General features: G+C 33.2%; 2 protein-coding genes across 2 annotated transcripts in view; one reads left to right on the forward strand and one right to left on the reverse strand.

Moving 5' to 3' along the window:
• The first annotated feature begins 1574 nt into the window (after positions 1-1574).
• On the forward strand, positions 1575-15598 carry LOC149476927 (transmembrane 7 superfamily member 3-like). Its single transcript, XM_089711507.1, has 9 exons — positions 1575-1949; positions 2779-3105; positions 4216-4475; positions 9641-9812; positions 10276-10443; positions 10802-10954; positions 11301-11561; positions 14770-14929; positions 15268-15598. Exons 1-9 carry the CDS (start codon positions 1874-1876, stop codon positions 15332-15334), a joined length of 1644 nt encoding a protein of 547 aa, XP_089567633.1. The 5' UTR covers positions 1575-1873; the 3' UTR covers positions 15335-15598.
• Positions 15599-17244: 1646 nt separating this feature from the next.
• Positions 17245-26901, reverse strand: part of toy (paired box 6 protein twin of eyeless) — a 34128-nt gene continuing 24471 nt past the window's right edge. The window contains exons 6-8 of the mRNA XM_089711528.1: positions 22872-23047; positions 21440-21600; positions 17245-18524 (exon numbers count right to left, since the gene is read on the reverse strand). Coding sequence (XP_089567654.1) covers positions 18436-18524; positions 21440-21600; positions 22872-23047 — 426 coding nt within the window. The 3' untranslated portion in view covers positions 17245-18435. The remainder of the gene's footprint in view (positions 18525-21439; positions 21601-22871; positions 23048-26901) is intronic.

Consider the following 26901-nt stretch of genomic DNA (forward strand, 5'->3'; position numbering starts at 1 on the left):
AAGATATGTACGGCAAAGGCCGTTTATGACGTTGCGTTGAATGTTGATGTGTCTGCGCATGCGCATGCATCGGTATAGGTACTTAGCAATAGTAATACCTATTCGAATTTAGAAACATAAACACGAAATTGTTCACATCACACGAAATAGTCCCACCTTAACAAAACTTATTCAAGACGTAGTTTTTTATTGCGGCTCCTTAATTAAATGCGAAGCTATTGTTTAATGAGAATCGACACTAATTACTCATTGCAATAATGTGTGGCATGTCACCATTGTGCGTTGTTATCGTTACTATCAATAATATAATAACGAATAGGTAGGTAACGAATAACGATTCAACATCCAGTTATTGTTATCCTAGTTATCATCATAAAGTTATATTTTTATAAAACTAGGTATAGCCTCATCATGTTTGAATTTAGTTTACATTATTATGTATCTAAATATTTTAGGTAGGTACCTACAAGATTCTATTTTTTTTTTTGAAGCAAGATTTTATTATTGTTAACCCAAGCTTGCAAACATAGGTACCTACCTAGACTTTTAATTTACGATTCTTCACAGTTCACAAATTAAAGATTTATTACTATAGATAGTAACTGGAAGAATGTGTGACTGTAGATAATTGGACAAATAGATTGATGTTTCCTCAGAAATTACTTTACCAAGGCAAAATAAATCAAGAAGTGCGTAGTCTCGCCTTGTATCATATTCCTTAATGGAAAATAGCCTTAATCTACGTACGTATATTACGAATATAAAACTGGGACGTGCTTACATACTTATACAACGAAATATAAGGTATTTCTTGAAAGATAAGATGCTGCTGATATGCTTCAAAACATGAAACTTGTATAGAGAATGTTATTTCCTCTTTATCTATTTTTCTTTATCAGGTACGAAATAATAGACGCATTACATACATAACTTACTTCAGCAGTTCCTTAAAATCGTTTATTTATAAGCGTCTCCGTGTTACTTTTGCGAAAAACATGAACTTACCTCGTAAAAGGACCACTCCTTTTAGTTATTTGTGCTAAAATTTTCTCCACACTCCGCTCATCGCCTTTACGGGCCGCATCCAACAAATCCTGGCCTCTTCCCATGGCCCATTTATTTATTAACACGCGAAATAATCACAATGTTTAATCATTTCAATTTTTTACACTAGACTTCACTACACACTACAACTTCATTGATCGAGCCGCCATATTTAGATTAGACGTGAGACGTGAGTACTGAGTGCGCTCTAGCGGCCAGTGAAGGAATCGATATCGAGATTCGAGATTGAGGGACCGACACGCAACACTCGACCTATTTTCGAAAAAACAACAATTTTAACTGTTTTAAATTACATAGTGGCATAGTAATAGTAAAAACAGAACTTATTTGTGCTAAATACGAACTGTGTTTTCAAATATTTCTTTTTAAGATATTCCACAACTAAAAACAAAATCTATATAGGACTATCTCATTCGCACGTTTGTTGACAGTTGGAAATGAATAAACATTCACTCGTTCAATGCGCCGGTTAATCATTCGTTCTGTAAGTGACATTCACATTGGACATTCACACAGGTGACAGTTCAATGTATTGAGAGAATTATTATTTTCACGTTGTTGATTGTGTGTGGATATTCTATTGTTTATATTATAAGTTCAAACCGACTATAAAATAACCGCGTGTGTTTGTTAATGATAAAATCCAAGTTTTTTTACTTTTCTGTGTTTGTTGAATAATATGGGAATTTTTAAATGTCAACATGAACAGCTGATCATAACACATCAAATTAAATTAGTCGATTTCTATAAGTGCCTTGTTAATTGTTATTAATATGCTTATTTAAAATTATTCTATATACCATTCAAAATGTTGTTATCAGTGATTAAGTGTAAACTTGTTTTTGTTTTTATATTATTCACGGTGAAAAGCAGTAACGGTCTAAGTGAGTATAATATTTAATTTATTTCACGATTACTATAGCGTTACATGTTAAAATTTTGTCTATGTAAAATAATTAAGTTTTTTTTTGTTGCATAATGATTCATGTAAGTATTTTCTTTTCTTACTCCAAGTGGCAGTGCAATGTGTCAATGACATAAAATTGGATTTCTAAGACCACAAATCCTGGTGGTTTCATTTTACTTAGAACTTATTGAAATAAAATTTTAAATTAAGAACTGCAGGGTATTCATATACATACTTTTTGAGTTCATTGTTCATTTAAAAGTGATATTTTTAAACTGCATTAAATACAATATACAATCAATAAAATTTAAAAAGATGGACATTATCTTTACAAGTTGCCAAATAGGTACTTAGTTAGATTTAAAAATAGTAATATAGGTATTTACTTTCTACCTAATGGCTCGACCAAGGAACTTATGGTAATGACTTGAATGTTTGCCGCAGATTCATTTCACTACAGTTTCTCTGGTGAATTGTATTGAAGGTAGTTACTAAGAACACTATATTATATCAATATCATTGAAATAACTCGACTCTTTTTAACTTACATTTTCTGGAGTTGTCACCAACATTAAATTAAAGTACTGACTAAAAGATAAAAGTTAAAGAGTAGGTAATAAATATAATACTGATTATATTTATCTTTTATGAAATTTAGTTTCTGCCATGCATATAGCTATGTTACTCATTACATAAAAAATAATACCTAAAGTTAGTTCATTAGGCAATACAAAACTCCTAGGCTGTTCACAACCACACCAGCAACATAATGTAAGTTCAGAAATATAAACACTTCGTCTTTTCAGATGCCACAACGATTGTCCTAAACAAAACTCTAACATGGGAAAACAAAGAACTGTACAACAGTTTTATAACCCTCAATGCGAATTCCACACTGCAAGTCGACTGTGTGAATGAAAATTTGAATATTACCTTCATAACTTTCCAAGTTCATAGTCACTTGTATAATATAACTCTGTATAACACAACTAATGTGTACGGGTCGTCTGTATACGGTACCAATGTTGGATTATACAGTGCTGTTATACCGAAAATCGATACATTTTTTATCATGAACCAAAATGAAATTGATCTCAGGGTGCACATTTCTGTGCATGGATACAATAAATATGGTATGTTATATTTTTATCTAGACATTAATTAGAACTAATTAATTATAGTATTTGTTGTAGTTATAATGAGTGACTAATGAGATTGCTATTTTTAATGAGCGATATTATATTTATTTTTTTCTATTATAAATCTCTTTAGATAGCGATTGTAATGCCTGCTGCTTTAGCGTCTGTTGTTCCAAGAGAATAAATTATCTATTTTAATTCCCTTTTACTAGGTACTGATTGTATATAATATTTAAAATATCAAAGAAATATAATATTATACATAAGACTAATAATATTTTTGTTAATTGATATATCTTAGATTTGATTGGATTCTTATTCTATGGATGGACAAGGAAAATGTCTGCTTTTATTTTAGCATATTCAATTACAACTCATCCATTATTAATTATTAGTATCTATATAAAAGCATTTTTAAATATATAAGATAACAGATTCTATTATCCATTAAATATAAGTTTTAAATTATTTGACATATTTTTTTAGTCACTCTATAAGTCTATAGTTTTACAAATATAATGTGTTATGTGTCTCTTCTTAAATTCAAATTTATTAAACAGTGCAGTAATCAACAAGATTAGTATTAGTGCGATAAAATTAATAGTAATTTTGCAAAATATTTGATAGAAGTTTCTTAACTACAGATATATTATGACAGTTTTATCCACAAGAATGCTACATTTGATCTCACTCTCTACGCCAATCAATTATTCATTTGCTAGCGTGCCAACTCAGTTGATACAATGTTTTACTTTTTGTTGTTATGCTTCAGGTTTAGGAATAGATTCAATTTTAGTACAATAAATGTGATTTAATTCTGTGTAATGCAAAAAAATCTATTTTATCATAGTCAATTTAAATAATTTATACAAATTTATTAGGTAAATGGTAATGTAATTTGACTACTTATCTTAAAATGTTCATTTTGAAAGCTAGTCTGATACTTTTTTTTAAGCCTGCTTTTATTTTAATTTCTAACATCCTATGGATTGGGAATTGTCTTCATTAAATAAAACACATTTCTATATTTTTTATGTTAAATTAATATAGTAGCATTTAAAAAAATCTTCATATTTTTAGAACTTAAAACATAGTCTTTTTCAGACCCTATTCCCGGTGGCTGCAATATGGAGTTTCCAGTACCCATATCGCCTTATCTCCGAGCAAAATATAACACAGATTATATTCTAGTCGATGCAGCGCCAGCTAAAGACCCCATTGATGACGAATGCAACACTACTGACAAATTAGTGATGCTATTTTACAAAATGTACTTGCCAGAACAAAATTTCGATCCGAATGTCTATTTTGAGGGTATTCGGCAAATGATGACGTTGGAGTACATTCAGAGCTATGGGGAATATGTAAGGATCTTTTCTTTCATAGTATAAGATGATTTTGAAGTTTATGATGGTGATCAATGATCATATTTTTATTTACTATGTAGATAAACTATGTTTCAAACACTGCATTGAACGTAGTGAATTCGTCCCGCTAATAATGCTGAGTCTATAAATAATGTAATACGACATAAGAAGTCACATTCTTTTAAAATTATTGAAATTATATCAGTTTATCCCAATATCCATAAAAATTAGCTCAAGTTGAATTGACTTGACGTTGTAAAAATAATGACTTAAACAATCATAGATTTCTACTGAGTAGTTAAAAATGATCGTTTTTTTTTATAACAAACAGAAAAAAAGGAACACTTTATTTGTAAAGATATACCTAACTAGCTTTCCACCCGCGGCTTCGCCCGCGCAGTCAAAGAAAATCCCCGCATAGTTCCCGTTCCCGTGGGATTTCCGGGGTTACGTCATTTTCCCGGGATAAAAAGTAGCCTATGTCTTTTCTCGGGTATCAAAATATCTCCATACCAAATTTCATGCAAATTGATTCAGTCAGGCGTGATTGAGTAACAGACAGACAGACAGAGTTACTTTCGCATTTATAATATTAGTATGGATGCTATCCTACTAATATTATAAATTTAAGTTTGTGAGGATGTGTGTGTGACGTGTGTGTGTGTTTGCTACTCCTTCACGCAAATACTACTGAACCGATTGATAATAAAATTTAACACACATATAGAGGGTAACTTGGATTAACACATAGGATAGCTTTTATTCCGGAAATCCCACGGGAACGGGAACTATGCGAGTTTTTCTTTGAAAACGCGGGCGAAGCCGCGGGCGGAAATCTAGTTATCTAATAAATGTTACGGTTTTTGATCGGCAATACGAATTAAAGTACGACAATATGCACTGGGGAAATCATCTCTTTACGATCGGTGTTAAGTAATATTATGTTGTGAACAATTTCATTTGAAGTTGGCAACATTTCTACGCCAAAGTGATTTGAATGTGTGGTGTCGTGTGCCAACAAACTGGTTACGATTTGGTCATTTCCCTTATCAATTTTAACATCGTTTCCTTATGTAAATCCTGAGTTTTTGCTTAGTCTACCAAAATAAAGATATTTTTTAAATGGGTATTGGACGCATTTTTTATTTGATTACTTATTATTTATAGTATTTTTTTTTAATAACATCTGGAACTGCAATTGATTTAAAACCAAGTGATATTAACAAAGTACACCGCCTTGGTAAGAAAAATTTGCAAAGTGATAAGCCTCGCCCAGTTCTTATCTCTTTCTTGAGTTTATGGCAAAAAGAACAAGTAATACAGAGCAAGAAAAAGATTAAAAACGTTTACATTGTAGAGGACTACCCAAAAGATATTTTGGATAAAAGGAAATTATTACAACAACAACTAATTGAAGAAAGGGAAAAAGGAAGATACGCAGTGATAAAATATGATAAACTTATAGTACGTGATAACAAAAACAAGAATGAAAAACGTAAACGTAATCGATCAGAATCACCAAATAAAAACATCCCGGACAACAAACAAAAACTGACAGAAATATCTAAGTCTCACAGGAAAAATGCTTTCGATATTATGAGAGTAAGAAGCAACTCTCTCTCCACTATCCCTTCCTCTGCAAAAAACTAACAAAACCCCGACAGCTGGTTACAGACCAACTACAAACTAGAAGAACTTTTAATATAGCACTCCCCAATCCGGCTTGTCACCGTGGGGTTTCAGACTACAACCCTCCAAACCAATCAACCGCATCCTACAATAAAACTTTAAATTATAGAAAATTCAACATTGCCACATTTAATGTCCGCACTTTGAGAACTGAGGAACGCCAAGCAGAATTTGAACTAGCCATAGAACAAATACGTTGGGACATAATAGGTATCTGTGAAACAAAAAGAAACGAAGAAGAATTGTTAGAAGTAGAAGGTAAATATATATTTTTCAACAAAGGTAAGGAAAAAGGAAGGAATGGCGTTGGTTTCTTAATAAATATTGCTCTTAAAAAGGAAGTAGTAGAATTCATAGGAATATCGGATAGAATAATCATGTTAAAGATAAATATACCAGGTTACAGCAAAATGTGGACAATTGTACAGACCTACGCCCCACACGAACAAACTGATAGCGAAGAAAAAGACAGTTTCTATAGATTATTAACAAATGCATTAAAAGAAACACAGTACGACAATTTAATAATAATGGGAGACTTCAACAGTCAATTAGGTCAAAAAACAGAATCTGAAAACGAGATTATGGGCCCTCATACTTACGGTAAAAGAAATGATAATGGAAAAAGATTAATCAACTTTGCATTAGAATTTAACCTGAAAATCATGAACACACTATTTAAGAAGAAATTTAAGAGAAAATGGACTTGGATATCCCCGGACGCCAAAACCTGCAACGAAATCGATTTTATACTCACAAATAAGCCACAATATTTTGAAAACGTAGAAGTCATTAATACACTTAACTTTAACTCAGACCACCGATTGTTGAGAGGTACAATAAAATCAATAGAACCAAAAAGGTCAAGAAAATTCATAAAACAAAACTATGAGAAAATTCCACCAATTCCAGATGATGTGTTGAAAAGTTTTGGCCATACACTCAATAACGAAATGCAGATAAATAGCGATAAATCAGTCTTATTCAAATATAACGTATTAGAAAAGAACCTTATAAAATTAAAAGAAAACTTGATATCTGTGAAAGTTAAGAGAGATAAAGTGGGGGACGAAGCAAGAAAACTTTTGGAAACTAGGAAAGAACTATTAAAAAATCGAAAATCCAACAAGAAAGAAATACAAGACATTAGTAAACAGATCAATAGGAACATAAGAAACTTTAAAAAGAAAACAAAAATTAAACTAATACAAGAGCAAATAGAAAAGACGGGTGGAGTGAAAAAAGCACAAAAACTTTTAAGTCAAGACAAAAATTGGATACCTAAAATAAAAAATACAAAAACTAACACGACAAGCTCAAATAGAAAAAAGATTTTAGAAACTGCTACAATATTCTACGAAACACTATACAAGGACACCGCTACATTACCTATAGAAAATCAAGTTTATAACATGGATGAAGAAAATGGAGAAATACCACCGCTTCTAGTAAGTGAGGTAGAAAAGGCCCTATCATCCCAAAAAGACGACAAAGCACCAGGCGATGATAAAATCAGCAACGAAATTTTAAAGAAGACTGCATCAGAGACTCTCCCGATTATTACCCATTTATTTAACGAAATATATCAGACTGAACAAATACCTAAACAGTGGACCGACACAACGATTATCTTACTGCATAAGAAAGGAGACAAACAATTAATAGAAAACTACAGACCAATAAGTTTAATGCCTAACCTATACAAAATATTTGCTAAAACAATCCTAAACAGAATATCAAACACCTTGGATGAATCACAACCTCGAGAACAAGCTGGCTTCAGAAGCAATTATTCAACACTTGATCATATTTTTGTTATTAAACAACTTATAGAAAAATGTAATGAATATAATCAACCTTACTATATAGGATTTGTAGACTACAGCAAGGCGTTTGATTCTATAAGACACGATTATCTTTGGGTGGCATTAAAATTACAGGGAGTCCATCAAAAATATATAAACCTCATCAAAAACATCTACAGCCACATTTCGGCTAAAATTAGGCTTGAGAGAGTTGGAAGAGACTTTGAAATACAGAAAGGGGTGAGACAAGGGGATCCCATGTCACCAAAACTATTCTCGGCTGTTCTTGAAGGTATTTTTCGGAATCTCGACTGGGACCTTTGCGGTATAAACATTAATGGCCAGCGCCTACACCATCTAAGATTCGCAGACGATCTCATTGTAATAGCCGAAACACCTGAAACTCTACAAAAAATGTTACAACAGCTTGCCGACCAAAGCGCAAAAGTAGGACTTGTAATGAATACATTAAAAACAAAAATAATGACCAATAGAACTAAAATTCCAATAGAAGTCCACAACAGGTACATAGAGTATGTAGAAGAATATCTTTATCTGGGACAGATCATATCTCCCAATGATCTTATGACAAAAGAAATAGAGCAAAGGGTAGCAAGTTCTTGGAAACGATTTTGGTCCTTGAAAAATATTTTTAAAAACGACGATATCTGCCAGACGTTAAAGAGTAAGGTTTTCGATACATGCATACGCCCAGTGATGACTTATGGTTGCCAAACATGGTGTTTAACCAAAAAACAATTACAAAAACTAAAGGTGTGCCAACAAGGAATGGAGAGAAGCATGTTAAAAATTAAAAGACGCGACAAAGTAAAAATAACCAATATTAGAAAAAAGACGAAATTACAAAGCATTGTGAAGACAGTCAAATCTCTAAAGTGGCGTTGGACAGGGCATATAATGAGGAATAAACAAGGAAAGTGGACTAAAGATCTCTTGGAATGGTATCCCAGGGAAGGAAAAAGGAACAGAGGGAGACAAAAAATTAGATGGGAAGATGATTTAAAGGAAATTGTAGGAGGAGTGACCTGGAGAAGAATAGCACTTCAAAGGCAATCATGGAAGAGTTTGGAGGAGGCTTTTGTCGAAAGACAAGCAAGATACCCAGAAGAAATCTAGTTAAGCTATAAATTATTGTTACTTGTAAATTTCTTGCAATAAAGGCTTTCATTCATTCATTCATTCATTCATTCATTCATATTTATAGTATTTTCATTCTAATTCATGTTTTGGTAGGAAGAACGATTACTAAATATATCGCCTTTAATAATCCCAAAAAGCAACGCACTAGGAAGATTACATTTTTTTGTTTTTATACCTACTTCTGTTTAATTAACAATTCCTTTTCATTAACATAACAATTAATAACCAATAAATTAGAGTTTGTATACATTTATAGTGCTACAAGGATGTTTTGACCTAATGTGGTTTTAATGTTTCTCTATATACAGTATTTGTTTTTGTTTTATTCCATTAATTACTTAAAATACGGTCTATCTATAGTTATAATTAATGTAAAAATTTGTGTAAATAAATATAAATAATGCAAATTGCACCTTCACACCAACTACCCTGAAAATATCGTCCAAATGGCAAAAGATTCTTGTACTGCTATAAACTATCGTGTAGTTCGACCTTAATAATTTCTAGGTCCCCGACAACGGTCTGCACAACCGTCGAATGTTAAGCGCGTACCCCGGCGTGGGGTCCATATACGTGGCGATAGCGTTCAGTGCTGTCAACACTAGCGCATATTCGGTGTATGTGCCCACGTATAGCTATGCTTGTGACCCCTTGATAGATGGGGATTGTGAGGTTTTCGGTAAGTTTGGCATGTGAGGATGTGTTTGGTCTAGACTCTAGGGAATGCTTCTTTTTTTTCAACATTAGAATATTCAATGGTATAGTGTCTAAATATGATCTGGGGTTATTAAATAATATTTATTCGAGGGTTTAAAAATTTAAGGTCCTCCAGTATTGTTGGAGATTCTCCGATTTGATCTACATAAAACTGAGCAAGGTTCTAATAAATTCTGAATGAACGGCTTTACTCTTAGAAAAAATACAAGCTTTAGCAAAATATTGTCCCGTGATTTTAAAAATCTGGGTAACACTTTTCAAAGGGTAAAGAAGAGAGAAGCATTTTTTAGAACTCATTTAATTAACTTTACCAATAAAAGACTTATATTGGCTTCTATCATATTATCCTACTACATTTTTTGGTCCTCTACCAATAAAAAACTAAGACCCAGAAGGAAAGATACTTAACACTAATACATTTTCAGATGACGCTCTCTCACAATTGATATGTGCATGTCTACTGTTCGTTGGATTGTTTGTCTGTTACTTCGGACACAGGTTCTTTAAGACGGAAATGTTCTTAATCGGACTTGTAAGTGGTGGTATTGTGACATACGTTTTGATAGCTTTGATGGCTGATTTGACAAGACCAGGTTAGTTTTTTTTTAAATCTATTATCATGTTAACCTAATTTCAGGGATTAGCAGATCTTGGTCCTTACCCTTAGATGTTTGTATATGAGATTTTAATGTGTTTCGTTTCTAAATTCTTGCTATAGTTGCAGAATAGCGTATATATTTTAATAAATAACGCGATTATTTTTACTTAAGATAATTTTTTTTAAAGCATTTTGCTTAAAATATATTATAGTCCCCCGCTCCTGTACTCATCGAACGTAACACAGTAGCCTTTACATGCTTCTATTTCACGCCGATTATGTGGGAATGTGATATCTTTTTCTGGCAATATTCTTACCCTTAAAATTTCTAGAAAAATGCCTAATCTTTGCAGCTCTCCTGGGAGCATCAATACTATCGGGCATGTGTTTTGGCGCGATATGGTTGTTGTTCTGGTGGTTCTATGGCATACCTGTGCTGGCTGTGTTTTTGGCAACCCTGGATGTTGGGTTCTTGTTCTCTGCTATAATATATTATGGATTGCCAGGTAAGTGCATTGTAGTTTTGAGGGTAGTTGGATTTTTTTGTTATTATTAACACAATTTTAAATTCAAGATTTGCATTTATAATCTTTTATTTATTTCAATATTTACTTATGTAATATTATTTTTGTTTAGACAATAATTCTGAAATTAAAAACAATAGTTAAATTTTCGATCCAAATATTTATTTCTATACATTTTTGAAATATATCAAAAATGTATAGAAATAAATATTTGAATTACACACATATTAGGTATTCCAAATGTAAATGATAAAAAGCTATTTCATTTTTTACTCAGAAGACATTTTTTGTTTCTACCTTCATTTGTTTATTAGTTATTACCTTCCAGGTGGTCTCATAGCACTAGAATCGGACGTAAACTTCTGGACGCTTTTCATATGCATCATGCTCATAACGTCCCTACTTCTCGTCTCTATGACGTTCCTCTCGAACATTCTATGCTGCGCGATACTCGGCGCGTACGCGGTTGTATACTCTATGGACTACTACTTAGGGTCCAATTTGAAGTACATCATCATCAATACGATCCGACGTGCTGTGGTGCCGAAATTCAATAGGGCTGTGCTGTCGCCGCCGTTTGAGTGGAATGGTGAGTTTTTTTAGTTATTTTTTGGTGATTTTTTCAGGAATTTTTGGTTGTGGAAATATGCCTTTATACATTTTTGACTGAATTTGATCGAATAGTAGACTATGGAGTTGTAAAATCGTGATTTTTGAAAACATAATTATGAAACCTCACAAAAAGCTACTATTACAAAAGTTCCAACAAAAGTTTTTAAAAATGCATTCATTCAAAATTGGATTCATTTTTGATAATACCCAATCTTATAATTAACTAGCTGTGCCCTGCGGTTTCACCCACATTGCTCCGGTCTTGTTGGTCTTAGCGTGATGATATATTCCTCGATAAAATAAAGCCTTCCTCGATAAATGGGCTATCTAACACCGAAAGAATTTTTCAAATTGGACCAGTAGTTCCTGAGATTAGCGCGTTCAAACAAACTCTTCAGCTTTATAATATTATATTAAGTATAGATTAGGCGACCAACACTTTGGTTATACTGTTGCGTTTACAATTTCAGCGTCATTCTTAATTATAATTTGAAAGACAATTAAAAAAAATACTTACCTATAAAATATATTCAACAAAAACTATTTCTATATTATATGAGTTGGAATAAATAAACCTGATAAAGAAAATAATATCATCGAGTCCAATGACCGTGAGTCATAGTTTTGTTTATCATAGTATTTTAATATAGAATCCCGAAAACAGTGTTACCCTTTGTCTGACTTATTTTTATAGATTAAAATAAAATTAATAATTATTCGTATTTTTGATGTTTTTGACAATAAAGAGGATGAAAAAACATGTATAAATTAGTGTGCAAGCGTTCGTAAATCTAGTCTCGACGCGTGGGTTGACCCTGTATAAAAAAAAATTGGTTGTCTGTAAACTTGTAAAGTCGGTTTACTGACGATAGTTGAACGTGACAACGTCCGATTGTGCTTCTTTGTCGCTCGTTCCGCGCTCTCGATTGCACTTCAAGCTTTACATGGAACGCCTCAGAGCGAGGTAACGCCGCATGAGTCATGTTTTTTCGTGCGTGCAGCCGGCTCTATCGAATTATAAGACGTTGTCACGTCAAAAAGACGTGTGGCACTCGGGGACTGCCGCGGTAAAGCTATTGCATAGCATGCCTTCAACCCACACCTCCGTGTCCGTCGGAGTGGGGAGCGTGAGGTTTTTCGTTACGGAATTTCTCGATTCGGTCCCCGCGTTCAAGGCCCGCGATAGAAGCTATGCAATATCTTAATATTATAGCCTATGCTACTAAATAACAATGTTACGTCCTGTAATTTTGGATTCTATTGAATACATACGAACAAATAATTATTTTGTAAATAAAAATTTATTCTTCGACGCGTATGATTCGGTCCAGCTGCAATGAAACTTATGTGTTATGTAGCTTTTAGTCCTCGGCAACATATATGTATAGGTTACAATTTATTTTGAAGAATATAATTTGAATCTACGCACGTACGTAAAAAGTCGCGGGCACAGCTAGTAAGATATCCAAATGCAAACAAAATTAAATTAAAAAAATAATGTATTCAATCAATTAAAAATAAAAAGCTCTTTCGGCATGTCAACACGCATGTATTACATGGAATTTAATTACCACCGGTTCTAAAAGCAGTTTTTCAATTATTATTATTCCTATTATGATAATTCTTATTCTAACGCCTCTCATCTACGTTCTTATAAATCTGCAACTTGATACGAAAGCAACGATATAATATTATTAGGTACTAGTTTCTGCTGCATTAGCTGTGCCACGCGGTTTCACCCACAGTATTACCGAAATAATATTGTTATACTGTGGTTTCACCTGCGGACGAACCCGCGAGCCAAAGCAAGCTTTCTGAAGCTTATATTATGTCAAGCAGCATCACTGCCAAGTATCATTAAAATCGGTTCAGTGGTTTTCAAGTAAAAGAGGAACATACATACGTTCATCCATCCTTCTTAACAAACTTTTTACGTTAATAATAATCAGTAAGATAAGATTAGTAGGATAAAATATGGAATACTTGGAACACTGTAAAATACTATCAGTATTTTACCTATTGTATCTTTTGTGGATTTAACATCTATCTAATTAATTATCTTTAACAATAATATTTATTATTCATTGCATGCATTTACATCAAACGAGCGAATGCTCATTCTAACCCCACTATGTCATATTATTTTAGTGTAAAAAGGCGTTCTTTCCTTGTTTTTAGTGCGTTCGAAAAAATTCTATGCAATGTTCTAAAACCAAACAACACTGAATTAGATTTATAGTTTACACTGAAATATCGCGAAAGTATGCTCTAGCTCTAGCTTGAGCATTTACATCAAACGAACATAGAGCTCTATGTTCATTTGATGTAAATGCACTGTAAGATTGTAAAAATATATGCCACCTGATATTTCCTTGTTTACGCACAGACGATTCTACGTTTTAGTAGTTATTATTTTTTTTTTTCAAAAACTATCACAAAAATTACGTTTATTACGTATATAATATTGAAATTCTTATGTAACCTTTAGTTTGCATATCGTATTACTAGCATTGAAAAAACTACCTTCGCGTAGAGAAAACTACCTTCTAGGGAAGCGGGTTCGCGTACATCTTAAGTCACATCTTAGTTACCACCGGGCAAGATCGTAGTCAAGCGCTTCCCTATCGTCCTGTAAATCTAAATATTTATTTACATAGTTTTATAGCATTCAAATGCTTTATGAATGAGTAATTTTGAAAGAATATAAAAAATTTGGTGTCCCTTAGGCCCCAAACTGAAAGAGTAGAGGAAATTCGCTAGGAGTTGTCGTGACCGATTTTTTTTTTAATTATCAATCTTTACTTAATATTATAAAGCTGAAGAGTTTGTTTGTTTGTTTGTACGCGCTAATCTCAGGAACTCGAATCTCGAACAGGAATCAGGTCTGATTTGAAAAATTATTTCGGTTTTAAATAGCCCATTCATCGAGGAAGGCTATAACGTATATCGTCACGCTAAGACCAACAGGAGCGGAGCAATGCGGGTGAAACCGCGGGAAACAGCCAGTTGAACATAATATTTATGTTAAATTATTTTTTTTATTAAAATCACCATTACATGATACGCCAGCAATACAAAATGTTAATTATATATAAGTTTTCTTGAAAAAAAGGTCCTTCGAGGCCATCATTGTTTAACATACAGATGTATTTTTTGTATTTCTGATATATTTTTTTGTATTCCAGATTCCCTAATATCGCTTCTCTGGATAGCACTGGTTATATCCGGTTTCTTGTTCCAACACTTCCACAACTATGGAAGGCCTCCGTTCCCGCCGCCGCCCAGGAGTGTAAGACCTAGCATGCCTAGGTCCATGTATGGCACCACGGGTCCTAGGAGTGGACGGTACGTTAATATTTTTTTTTTAGGTTATTGCTCTTTATTTTTTCCAAAATTAGTAGGGAATTTTTGATAAAATATAACTTCCTTAAATTGAAGGATTTTTTTAAAGATGCGTACGTAATCTTGGTGACAATCTAATTTATTTAAATACATGCAAGTAAATAATTATTAAACATAACAAAAAACTAAAAAAAGTTGAACCATCACATTCTGTAGTTAAAAACATTTTTAAATGAAATATAAAACTACCGTCATGTTAAAAAAATACAATATGGTATACCTACCCTCAATATCTCACCTTCTTCCATTGTAATACTAAAAAATATATTTTTTAATTTCAGGAATCCCCACATTTCACGTCTGCCCAGGAGCACGGTCATCACTGAGAGATCTGCTTTATTGGCGTAAAGAAACAATTAAAATTATTACCTTACCATTCCTTACCCTTTAAAATCTATATATTTAAATTATCTTATAAAATAGCCAAAAGATAGCCAGATGATAATTATGTATGTTATTAATTATTATTAAACTGTCTCTTTCTGTCAAATGTATCTTTCATAAGAGTAAGAGAAATGGCTAGATAGCGCACGAGCAAGACAGTTCTGAATACTGATATTTTTATTGCATATTTCTTTTTCTATACCTTTTTAACATTTTGTAAAAATAATAATAAAGTGTTTATTATTTTTTATTCAAAAATAAAAATAGTCATATGGTACCTATCTATTAATGTAGTCGTATTTATTGGGCTAATATCTCATGAAATATAGAAATTTTACTACTCCTGTATCATACCTGTGTAACCTGAAAATATTAAATTAATATATGTACTTAATACTTGCTCACATAAATAATACTTTATGTAGTTTCACGATGCTCGAAATCTATGTAAAATCATTTACCAATAAAGTCAGAGTCATATTATAAAAATCTCATTATATAAAGTAAAAATTTAATGTTATATAAGAATATGAAATTGCCATTAATGTCAGTTAAATATAAAATATACTTTGCTTCATGTACGTGGAATTATAAGACTGAATGTAATTGTATTGTACTTTCTCTTTCTGACATATCGGAATTTGAAAGTGTGGGAGTGAGATGGCGAGATTTTTAAGGAAGGGTTTTATTTTGCCTATACATATAAAAATGTATTAAAATCATATCTACTTACACTATGTGTATTATTCCCTAGAAAAAATTTAAAAAACATATCACAGCTCTAAACTTAATATTATTTAAAGACTGCTTTTGTGATCATGAATATGTTATAATATTATATCTATGTAACTTAAAAATCCCAGTAATTTCATTGAATATAACATTTTCCAACACTTCTTACATTTTTAATAATTATTTTTGTGTATATTTTCGCAACGAATTTTAAACCTCAACCAAATACTATCCAAGCATTTCGTGTTCAATCTGTAGGTTTTATTTATTTATTTTTATTCATAGATTAAATTACATTAAACAGACATGACAATATAGAACATGTTAATTGTATTGTTACTTTTAAGACCACACATGTCAAAGACGGACAAAAGATTCGTTCGAAGGGGGAACAGATAATCTAAACCAATTATAAGCGTTGATAATCTGTGCAATTGTTTATTTGAAAAGCGAGGGAAATGTAGTTGTGTTTTTGATAGAATTCCGTCGCAGTATAGGTTGTTTTGTTTAGTTTTTAAGTTGCAAGTTTTTGTATTTTTTTTGTCAATGAAATAAAGCACTTTATCTGACGAATTATTTTTCATTTCTATTTCTGTAAAAAAGGATGTCACTATTTGAATACACTTAGGAATTTAGATATTCTCGTGTTAATACGTCAGGTATTAATTGACTGTATCAATGAAATTTTATGTACTTAAACAAATACTTATAACAGCTGTTTTGAATTTTGAATTTTTATTTTTATTGCTTCAAACCACACACTGTATACGAAAAGCCATACGCCCCAACAAATTCGAGATAAGTTTAATGCCTACAATACAGAACATTTAATCCCATCCCATTGTGCGTCCCTTGCGTAAAATAGGGGAATGCAGTTGTGGCTCCCTATATAAAATGCTATTGGGATTATAAAGAGCCAACACGCAAAATTAATAAGCACCGCCCAAATATAGTTAACAGAAACCGTTCCACACAACGAACAACTATTTTAGACACTAATCACACTTAATAAAGTCCATTTTTAAGTGACGTAACAAAAACCCCGATATCTCATCGTTATTAAATGTATTGTTACCATATTCGATACACTTCAGAACTGTAAGCAGAGGGTTATTGTAAAGAAAACAAAACAAGTGGTTAATGCCATATTTATTAATAAATTTCACTGTAATCTCCTCAATCTATATGCACTTATAATCGAGTAATAATTTATTTTACACATATTCAAGTAAGTACAGTTAAACGTATCTATTTATAACACATCCGTATTGCGTAGTTTAGTGAAAATATATTAACCATTTACATTTTCTTATAATATGTAGATAATGACTTGTGCTGTACCAACATTACTATTACATCGAGATTCTTATATTTTTTGTAGAAATTTCCTTTGAATTTAACGTGTTCCCAAAACTAGCCGAAAGTCTGTAAAATAATCTTATTTGATAGGTACCTACATATTTATAATCACAGCAATATTGATCTTCTTAATAATAATAAATAACATAAATTAATTCGTTTCGAAATGTGCTATTTTACTTGTGACTCAACACATTACAACATCTATTAATGTAACTATTATACAATAATACAAACATGCTTAGTTCATGTCAATTTGTTGTCTCCGAGGGTTGTGAAACAAATCGCTGTAACGAAGCTTATTGCCACGTTTTTCTCTATAGCATTAATATTTCGCACCCCTACTGCATACATCAAAGAAATAGAAGGGTTGTGCTCGCAAAGGGCGCATTACACTCAATTATTACAAATGTTGGCCCAAATCATTTACATTTTCTTCATTTGAATCGTGAACACAGTACCGTCGCTAAGGAAACTTCCTCTACTCAACAATAGATGGCGTTTAGCTATATTTACAATTCGCATTCTTTTGTCCTTACCTTAATCGATCATTCACAATGAAAAACGTTCGAAATCCTCAACATTCGAGAGCAAGAATAAATAAATTAATGTATGTTTACAAAGATGTCGAAGAATTAACATAATTCATCGCGCACGATCGCTATACTTACAGACTAAGTTTGAACATCATCAGTTTCTTATATATTAACGAATATACATCATCTTGCACCATATAAACACTGATAAACAATCCCAAATATTGCGATACGGAATATTTACGACACCGAGTTATTGTTCTCTTGAATGTCTCCCGCCAAAACGGAGTCGTGTCCGGCCGTCATGTTGAGAGCGTTCATGGACAGATGCGAGTCGGCGTAGTTGTGCGCAACGTCGCCGCTAGAGGGCGACTCGGGCACGCTGCTCGGGTTCTCCCCCATCGAGAGCAGTCGATGCGGGAACCCGAATAGCTGAGATCACTGAAGCCGTCCCCAGTAATTCGACGCGAGGTCCGGCCCTTGCGATGGAATTTGCACAGGCACGCTGACGCCCGCCGATATCACACCTACCGATAGAGATTCCAGATTAGAATGCAGTCTATTAGAAAATTGTACAAAAAGGCGCACGCGAGCGTTTAAACTTGCGTTTTAGATACTTTAACCGGTAACTGATATTGTATCTTGTTCATTATTAACAAGGTTACATTATAGTTTGATATTTATAATGAATGATTACGAAATTAGTAATACAATATATTTTTAAAATTGATGAATATCTATTGCAGTGTTAACCAATAACCCTTAAGTATTAACTTTTACATTCAATAACATTTACAAACTGACATAAAATAACACATAAAAACAAACGTACGAAAAGCTGTAACACGGCGCACGTATTGACCAATCAAATGGCGGTTTACAAGCATAGACACCTAGCTTTATGACTGGCCCGCCATATCGAAACGTGGAGATAACACGATTGTGTAATAGACGGAATGCAATTGGAATCCTATTAGACATATGGCCGGGCTGATACTGATGCATGACGTTAATAGGTTTCGTATTAGATTATGTATGGAATTTGATTGACGTCTCATCTATATGTATACCTACGCTATGTACCTACATGATTTATATGCGTTACCTACGTAATAAAGCAGTAAAATTTTCATAGTAACGATTCGTTGAAAATTCATCACAATCTAGAACTTTATTCTTGACATCTGAAATTCATTAAACCTCCGTATATTTTCGAAAGCAGCGTATAAAATTATTATGAATGGCACTTCACAGCCACGCCAGAACAGTTTAATACTTCATGTTATGTTATATATATAACATATTTACGAGTGGTAATATTTTCCCGGCGCGTGTTCAATAGTGATAAGGTCCAAAGGGGTGACGCTTACATTCATTACACGATATTATCACCCGTTGACTCCTAGGAGACTCGTTTGTTCAATGGTTTGTGATATAGCCGTCGCTTTATGAAGACAAATTATCATTTTTATAGTGTTGATTTATTGGTCTTGAAATTAGTACATACTAACAATAACGCGCGCTAATTGCAAACAAGGGATGCTTACAAGATTATATTGAAATTTGCATAATAGAAATATGTATATTATGAAATACATTATTAGCTATAACTGCATCATAAGTGCGTGATTCGAGGAATAAAATATATAGTAAATTAATATTTTCCGTTTTTCGTAAAAACAGCGGTTAAAAAATAACAGTCCGTTTCACTATAATATCAACCTTTGTATGAATTATTTTATTTTATTTTACGAAATATAGATAAGTAAGTACATAACACTTAATCTAATCTACCCGTTTACTATTACCGCATAACATTAACATCACCATTCAAGAAATTATCCAGTTGAAAATACGCTGTAACATCAATAGGTTGCGCGAAAATATGTAAGCCAAAGACAACAAAAACAATTTCGTTATTTAATAAAGCACGAAGCTGGAAATGGTCCGGTGGAAAGAGTGCAAAAGAGTAAATGAAACGCGAGCGTGCATTTTGAATTGTGAAAAACTCTTTTGTTCGCGGTTGACGTTGAAAACTCTGCAATGGAACAATGAAACGCGCCAACAACAATAATTCATAGCGTTTTCCGCCACCTACGGGTAAAAATGTCCGCTCCATGATATATAATATCGGATAGAAAAGTTATGGCTTTTTAAAACAATGGCAAAGGTCCGCGCTCGTTATTACGAAATCTGTTACATTTATGTTACGTTGGAATTGCTTTTTGTTGAACATAATTTTCTAAATTATATGTCGCTCTGATTATTTTAATATAAATTTGCGTTGATATCGTTCTATAAGAATACGTATTACATGGATACGTAAGATTCACGTATGAAAGTTCGATCCATAATCGAATACTATAATATCTACTGTAAGGCACTTAAAACCGTTCCATTTTCTTGCGAAAACGTTACAATCCAGTTCATTCATACAGTTTTTTAACAAAAGCGTTCAATATTCAAAATCAATTTAAAAGCCATTTGTAAGGAACAGACAACGGCAAATCCAATTGGGGCTCGAACTTCCATTTTTTTCTCTTTTTCCCTTTTATTTTTTGTTTCCCCGTCATGTCGCGGTCTTGTGAGCCAGACGCCCCCAGCTCTTGACTCAGCGTTTTTTACATTTTATTACGTAGTTGGTAAATATTTTTCAGGGCCTGATTTCGCCGATTTTGTAACAGACGTGAAAATTTCATGATTGAACATTTCCTATTATTGGAAATTTTAAGAAAGCATACACAAATACAAAGAACAAGTACTACTTTAGGTACGTATGATGAGATACGTGTTAATTATTTTTACATTTCAAATTCGTTTCAAACCTATTTCAAATAAGACCGTGCAATTCGTAATCATTTCATAGGTATTTGGATATCGTCAATTTCGATTAATATTTTCAATACCTAATCTCTTCGCAACAAACAACTTACTTCCACCTTTCTTATAATACGTGGCTCGTATAATTTGTGATCAGAAATATCCTAATTCTGCAATAATTTATAAAAGTTACATATAAAAATTATACGTCTTATTCTAACCTATAGTAGGTATATCAATACGGAAAAAAGCTCATTAGCTAAGTGTTTTCAGCATACATTAAATCACGCAACCTATTTGAATAAATAACACTGGTTTGCTAACACAGAAAACCGAAATTAATACATTTTCAGTACCTACTCATCGTCGCAGTACCTACTGATACCGCAGCGAATAAGAGCTGGTTTAACAGCTTCCCACTTAGCTAATCTGTTCGTTAAAATGATAATGGTATGAATATTTTCGCCAAATAGTTCTATTATATAAAACCTATAGGCTATATACACAAGCATAAAAATAACGTCTGTATCTTAATGTATTACTGTATCGTATTATATATAAAAAATATATAAAAAGTACATAAGATGCTTGAAATAAATAAATAACAAAATCACCAACTCACCCGTACTAGCCGCGGCCTGTGGCTGCGAGTACGCCGCGTGCTGCTGGTGCGCCGCCGGGGCCCGCGAGTACCCGCCGCCGCCCAGCACGTCCCCGAACATGTAGGGGTACCCTCCGTCCCGCTGCTGCAGGCACGACGACGACAGACCGCCCGACATCGAACTGTCGGAAAGCGCACTGTCAATACCGTGTCGCGGGATGTTAGAGAATGGTGAATGGTGAACGATTATGATTATGGAATATTATGATTAGGTATGGTAAAGATGAACGGATAATATGTTGATGAATGAAGGATTTAAATGTAGCGATGAATTGGTGTGTTAAGATCAACGGATTGTACCTAAGAGGATAAATGTAATTGAAACATTTAGAACGAAAGTTCAAAAATAATATGAGTGATAACGATTAAATTCCCACTGTAACACTATAGTAAACATGTAAATACTAAACAGTGTTCTTTTGCGTCTGTCTTTTATTTAAAATCAGTATTACAAGTATAGAAGAGAAACATCTAAATTCCTACTGCTTCCTTTTGAAGCATAATAGGTGGCGTCTTTTATTTATAATTAACTCATCGCTTATAATTTAATTATTTTTTGTGGATGACTCTACAAGTATGTATAAGTATAGGCCTACCCCAAAAAGCAATAATGAAAATAAGAAAACTCCAAGAAAGTCGCTTCACAAAAAAGAGCATAGGTAATCAATTTATTCCGTAGACTGAGCTAAAGTGGGAACTTCTCGTCTCACTAAGTTAATTTGCTCCGACAAACGCTAAAACCCGTAGGTTCACTATTAAAAATCAATTCAAGTGGAAACTCGGGCGACCTTCGGCGCTGAACTTCGCAATCGGAACGTCTCGGTGCAGTGGCGGGAAAAGCAAGGAGTTGCGACCTTTGCCGCCCGATTGCTCGCGCTATCACATTAGTTCCGCCATTCGGTAAGAGATGGCGCGAGCTCGTGCGTTCTACTTCTTTCAGGATGAACATTGCGTGTATTCGTTGTTTATCGAATTATAAAATATCTTTCTGTTTTATAATATGTGTTTTTATTTTCCCTTTCAACGATTCTTGTATAGGTAATAATATGTATTTCACAATTTGTTATCATTCAATGGAGGTAGAGCCTCTGTACCAGTTTTAATATTTTTATTTGTTTTATAGCACTGCTGATGTATTCATCTAATAAATTACTATTGCTTATTAGATACAACAGAATACAAGTGCAAAAACATACAATTTTATTTACTGTTGACGTATACTTTTAAGACTATATAACTATATACCTACGTTTAAAACCATAGATACCTTTTTCATCACACGTAGCATCTCTACGCCTAACTTATAAGACGTAAGTAGATATCTAATTTCATCAGGCAATACAACACATATTAACACTACCAACCTCCAATCATCACCATCATCGTCACTCACCTATACGTATCGCTCATGGTAGCAATGGGCTGCGGTATCGGACTGTACATGGAGTTGAAGCCACCGTTGAGCGGCAGCCGCGCGGGCGGCGCGGGCGGTGACGCGGGCGCGTCCCGCCGCTGGCTGCGCAGCTTCTCTTCGCGTCGCCACTTCGCGCGACGGTTTGAGAACCATACCTGTAGAGAATTACGTTAGTCTATGGTTCTTATACACACTATATGTTAGTGTATGGTTCTTGGTCAAATGTACTGTACCGCTATGTAAATCTCTTTTATATAACGTCAAATAGACTATGAATCCAACAACCGATTAGTCAATAGCCACATAGACGGAGTAACTTCACCGGAAAATGCTTCGCGAGGCAGCCCGCTTTGTGTGGAACCGCCTTATAACAGCTACAGGTTTTAGATATTATTATTAGTCTGTGGTTTTAATGAAGCGACAGGAGTATCTCTTTTGTCAGAAACTTGAGTATTCGGATGTTGAGACATTTGATAGATGTTTTTATAAAAAAATTGTGTGAATATAATCATTTTAATAGAATGTTAATAAAATACGTTAATAGTTCTCTAATAAAGCCATAGTCTTTGTCTACGATGTTTACGCATACATAGAACCTCCGTCACAAAGTTTTGTAACTATGTTTTATCAAGACATAGGTACCTATCAATAATGTAACTTGTTTCCAAAAGTCCTAAATAAATTACATTATCTCAAATGAAATATTAAGTTTCGTTGCCACAATATTATGATATAAACTGCGTGAAACGGAACGCGCCTCCGGAAGCAGTGCTCACGTGCGCTGTACTTCCGACAGTCATGGCGTAGCAATATGGCGCCCAAGCTCCCGCGCTTTGTCACTGTTGGGATGCCAACTGTGAGCTTACAACTTTATCTGTTACATTGTAATATCTTGCTGTCGAATTATGAATTTGACTACGAACGATGTAATTAGAATTTACTAATGAACTTGAAGAAATATGATTATATTGTTATATTATGATGTTTGATAAAATGGCTAATATATTAAAAAGAAGATACCTACTAAGAATATAAATATAAAACTAATGCTTGTTACATAATAACGAATAGAACTTTACGACCGATATACTACCCCGTATCCTTTGCGTTTATTTCCATTGGTAAAAGAAAAAGGAAAATTTATACGCAAAAGCTTACGTACAAAGAGGTCGGAGGGGCCAGGAGGTAATATGTCATAATATTATTGCCAGAGCCTTCGACGAAATCGCGAGTAGCCGACAATATTTTATTTCGTCCCTCGGAAAAGTTTCGCAAAAGAAGGGTCTTTTAACCAGAACGGGAAAGGGCGGGCACTCACATTTAGTTTTTTATTATTGCGGGAGATATTGCTTTATCGTGGATATTTTTGTTATATTTAATATAAAACATTATATACTTATTTGATCCATCTATATGTTTATTACGTTGTACTCTTTTTAATTTAGAATTATAACCATAAGAATTATACGTGCTAATATGTTTTTGTTTGTACTTCTTGGAAAGTGGAAACTTGGAGTGGGGTAGAGCTAAAATTGTCTAAAAGCAATATTTATTGTACTAAATTCGAAAACTAATAATATATCGTATTATTAAAGATGTATTTTTAGACAATTATAACGTATAGGTACCAATCTATACCTACTGCCGTATGAATCGTATGATTCAAATAACTTTCCAATCGTAGGAAACAATAATATAAACAACCACAGACATAACAACATTATGTCAATTTCCTTTTAAGAAAATTAGAATCAGCAACGAAATTACATCACGTCGTATATTGTGCACTACCCTTATAAACGGTGAAATATTATGACATCTCTCGTTTTTTCTATCCATAGACATTACTACGTGACAGCGTTGACAGCTTGTTTGCCGCCTCTGTCATTTCGTTGGCCTTTATAAATTGTTACCCTCATAGTTGGGACGAAATAATGTTAGCTGGGTTTGCTAAATGAAATTTGCCATAATTCTGTTATATTCCCGGCAAGCCACAACAATCCACGATGTTATTTTATTACGTTACCGTTTTAATAGATTCGTTCTGAATTAATGTGTTAGAACGCGGCTTTCGTTCGAAATCATCTTTATTAAACATATTTTGGTCATTTTCTGAACGATTAATAAACATACTTTACTTTGTTATCTATTGTTTCCATTAATACATGTGGAATTTTATATGACTAGCCGTTATTACTATTCAACTTAATATGTTTTAAAACAGAAATACTATTGTAGATAAATAACATGACCAGAATCGCCAATCCAATATAGAATCCATTTATAGCGCTATACAGAACAGAGACGCAAAAATCTATCAAGCCTGTTAAGCTAAAGTTCAATTTAGAGTCATATGCTAAAGGAATAAGGTTGTATTTTCTGTATTTTTCAGTAAAGGCTGTGTGGGTGCCAATTTTTCAAAACACTCCCCTCTTTACAGGAACTTACCACCCCGCGTTTCCTATAGGCTGTAGGATCGATACAACCCCTCGTAGGGTGAATATTATTTTGAACATTCCGTACAATATTTGAATTTATAATCGATGTAGGTATGTCGGAGGCATGAGGGATGACTATTTGCTATTTTACAGTGAATGGAGGATAATCGAATTGCTGTAGACGAAGGTAGACTGGATTATTTGTGGCTCATTTTGTGATGATTTAGAATAATAGAGAAACTTTTAACGGACCTTTTAATATACTTTTTGTAACTCTCCACTAAACGAAATTAATATCACAATGCATTATATTCTTTGACTACTTGGTGCTAGAATGATTTTCTATTTTCGCTTTTAAGTCTCTACATTATTATAAGTGCATAAAAGGCAATTATTTAAAAACCGTGTTACAAATTGTGTTTATTTTAATTTCCCTGCTTTAATGCTTTCAGACATCCTACTTTGTTCGTTTATTTTTCCCAACTTTTATATTAAGCTGTCCTACGGAACCGTTTCAACAAAGCCTTGAACCCCGCCGACACGTGCTGTCGAAACGGTACGATCTGCTCCTTGCAAGCCTCACTGTTATGGAAATTGAACTCTGTATCTAAATGCTAAAGTTTAATCTAGCTTGAAATATGCAAAACACCTCCGGCCAACAATTTCCATTTAGGGCTGCTTTTTAAACGATTTTCTAAAACGATTATGAAGAATATCGGAATCCTCGTGGAGCTGTTATAAAACTGAGAATCTTTTATGCCTGTTATGAATGCTAGTATATTTAAAGTCCGCTATTTATGTAATTTTATTATTCTCAATATTACATTCAGTACAACATTTTATGTCAATTCAAAAGCTTCAGGTAATAGGACAATAGTACTCATAAAACTTAACCCACATTTAAACCTTAAAATCATGTAAACATGAACTAACCTACATTGCCTGAAATGTTCAGTTAATATTGCAATAGAGGCAGACTTGTAAAGTCTTTTCTGGAGCCCTGCTTATTCGGTGACCGTGCACTGCGAATGTTAAATAGCAAGTGACGACGGGGGTTAATGTAAGAGCTTAGTGCACGTTGACAATGCCGACGTTTTTATTCACGACGCGTATAAAAGAAACAAATATAATTTCTATAGCTTGCATTTTACGTAAAGTAAATTATTACATTTAGAAAATAAATACGATTTGAAATTAATTTTATTTATAAATTCCATTGTAGGTACCTGTTTTAAATATTACATTTTTGTATTTTTAAGTACTTTGATATGCTTACTTATAGAAGCTTGAATTATCACATATTTTAATGTTATAAATTATGAATGCTTTCAACTGTCACATAATAATTCGCTTACTATTTTATACTAGTTTAATGTTCATGTTATGACTGGTATATTTTAAAATTTCAATTACCCCTGAGAGCATAGACAAAATCCAACGAAGATAAATGAACGAACGAACGAACGAAAAAACGTCACCAATACTTTTGAAATGGCGGTCTAATTCAATTTCGTGCACGTTAGCGCTAAAATCGTTAAAAGCTTGTAGCAAATATTGCATTAAAACGTTTT

Source organism: Colias philodice, chromosome 26 (assembly GCF_061535455.1).
Source record: "Colias philodice isolate Cphi_HAF_F1 chromosome 26, ilColPhil1 Martin Lab GWU primary, whole genome shotgun sequence".
NCBI lineage: Eukaryota > Metazoa > Arthropoda > Insecta > Lepidoptera > Pieridae > Colias > Colias philodice.

Excerpts from the sequence above, each read along its gene's own strand:
- LOC149476927 (XM_089711507.1), top strand. The coding sequence starts at position 1,874 with ATGTTGTTATCAGTGATTAAGTGTAAACTTGTTTTTGTTTTTATATTA. Across the intron at positions 4,476-9,640 it reads TTCAGAGCTATGGGGAATAT|GTCCCCGACAACGGTCTGCA; the intron begins GTAAGGATCTTT and ends AATAATTTCTAG. Across the intron at positions 10,955-11,300 it reads AATATATTATGGATTGCCAG|GTGGTCTCATAGCACTAGAA; the intron begins GTAAGTGCATTG and ends ATTACCTTCCAG.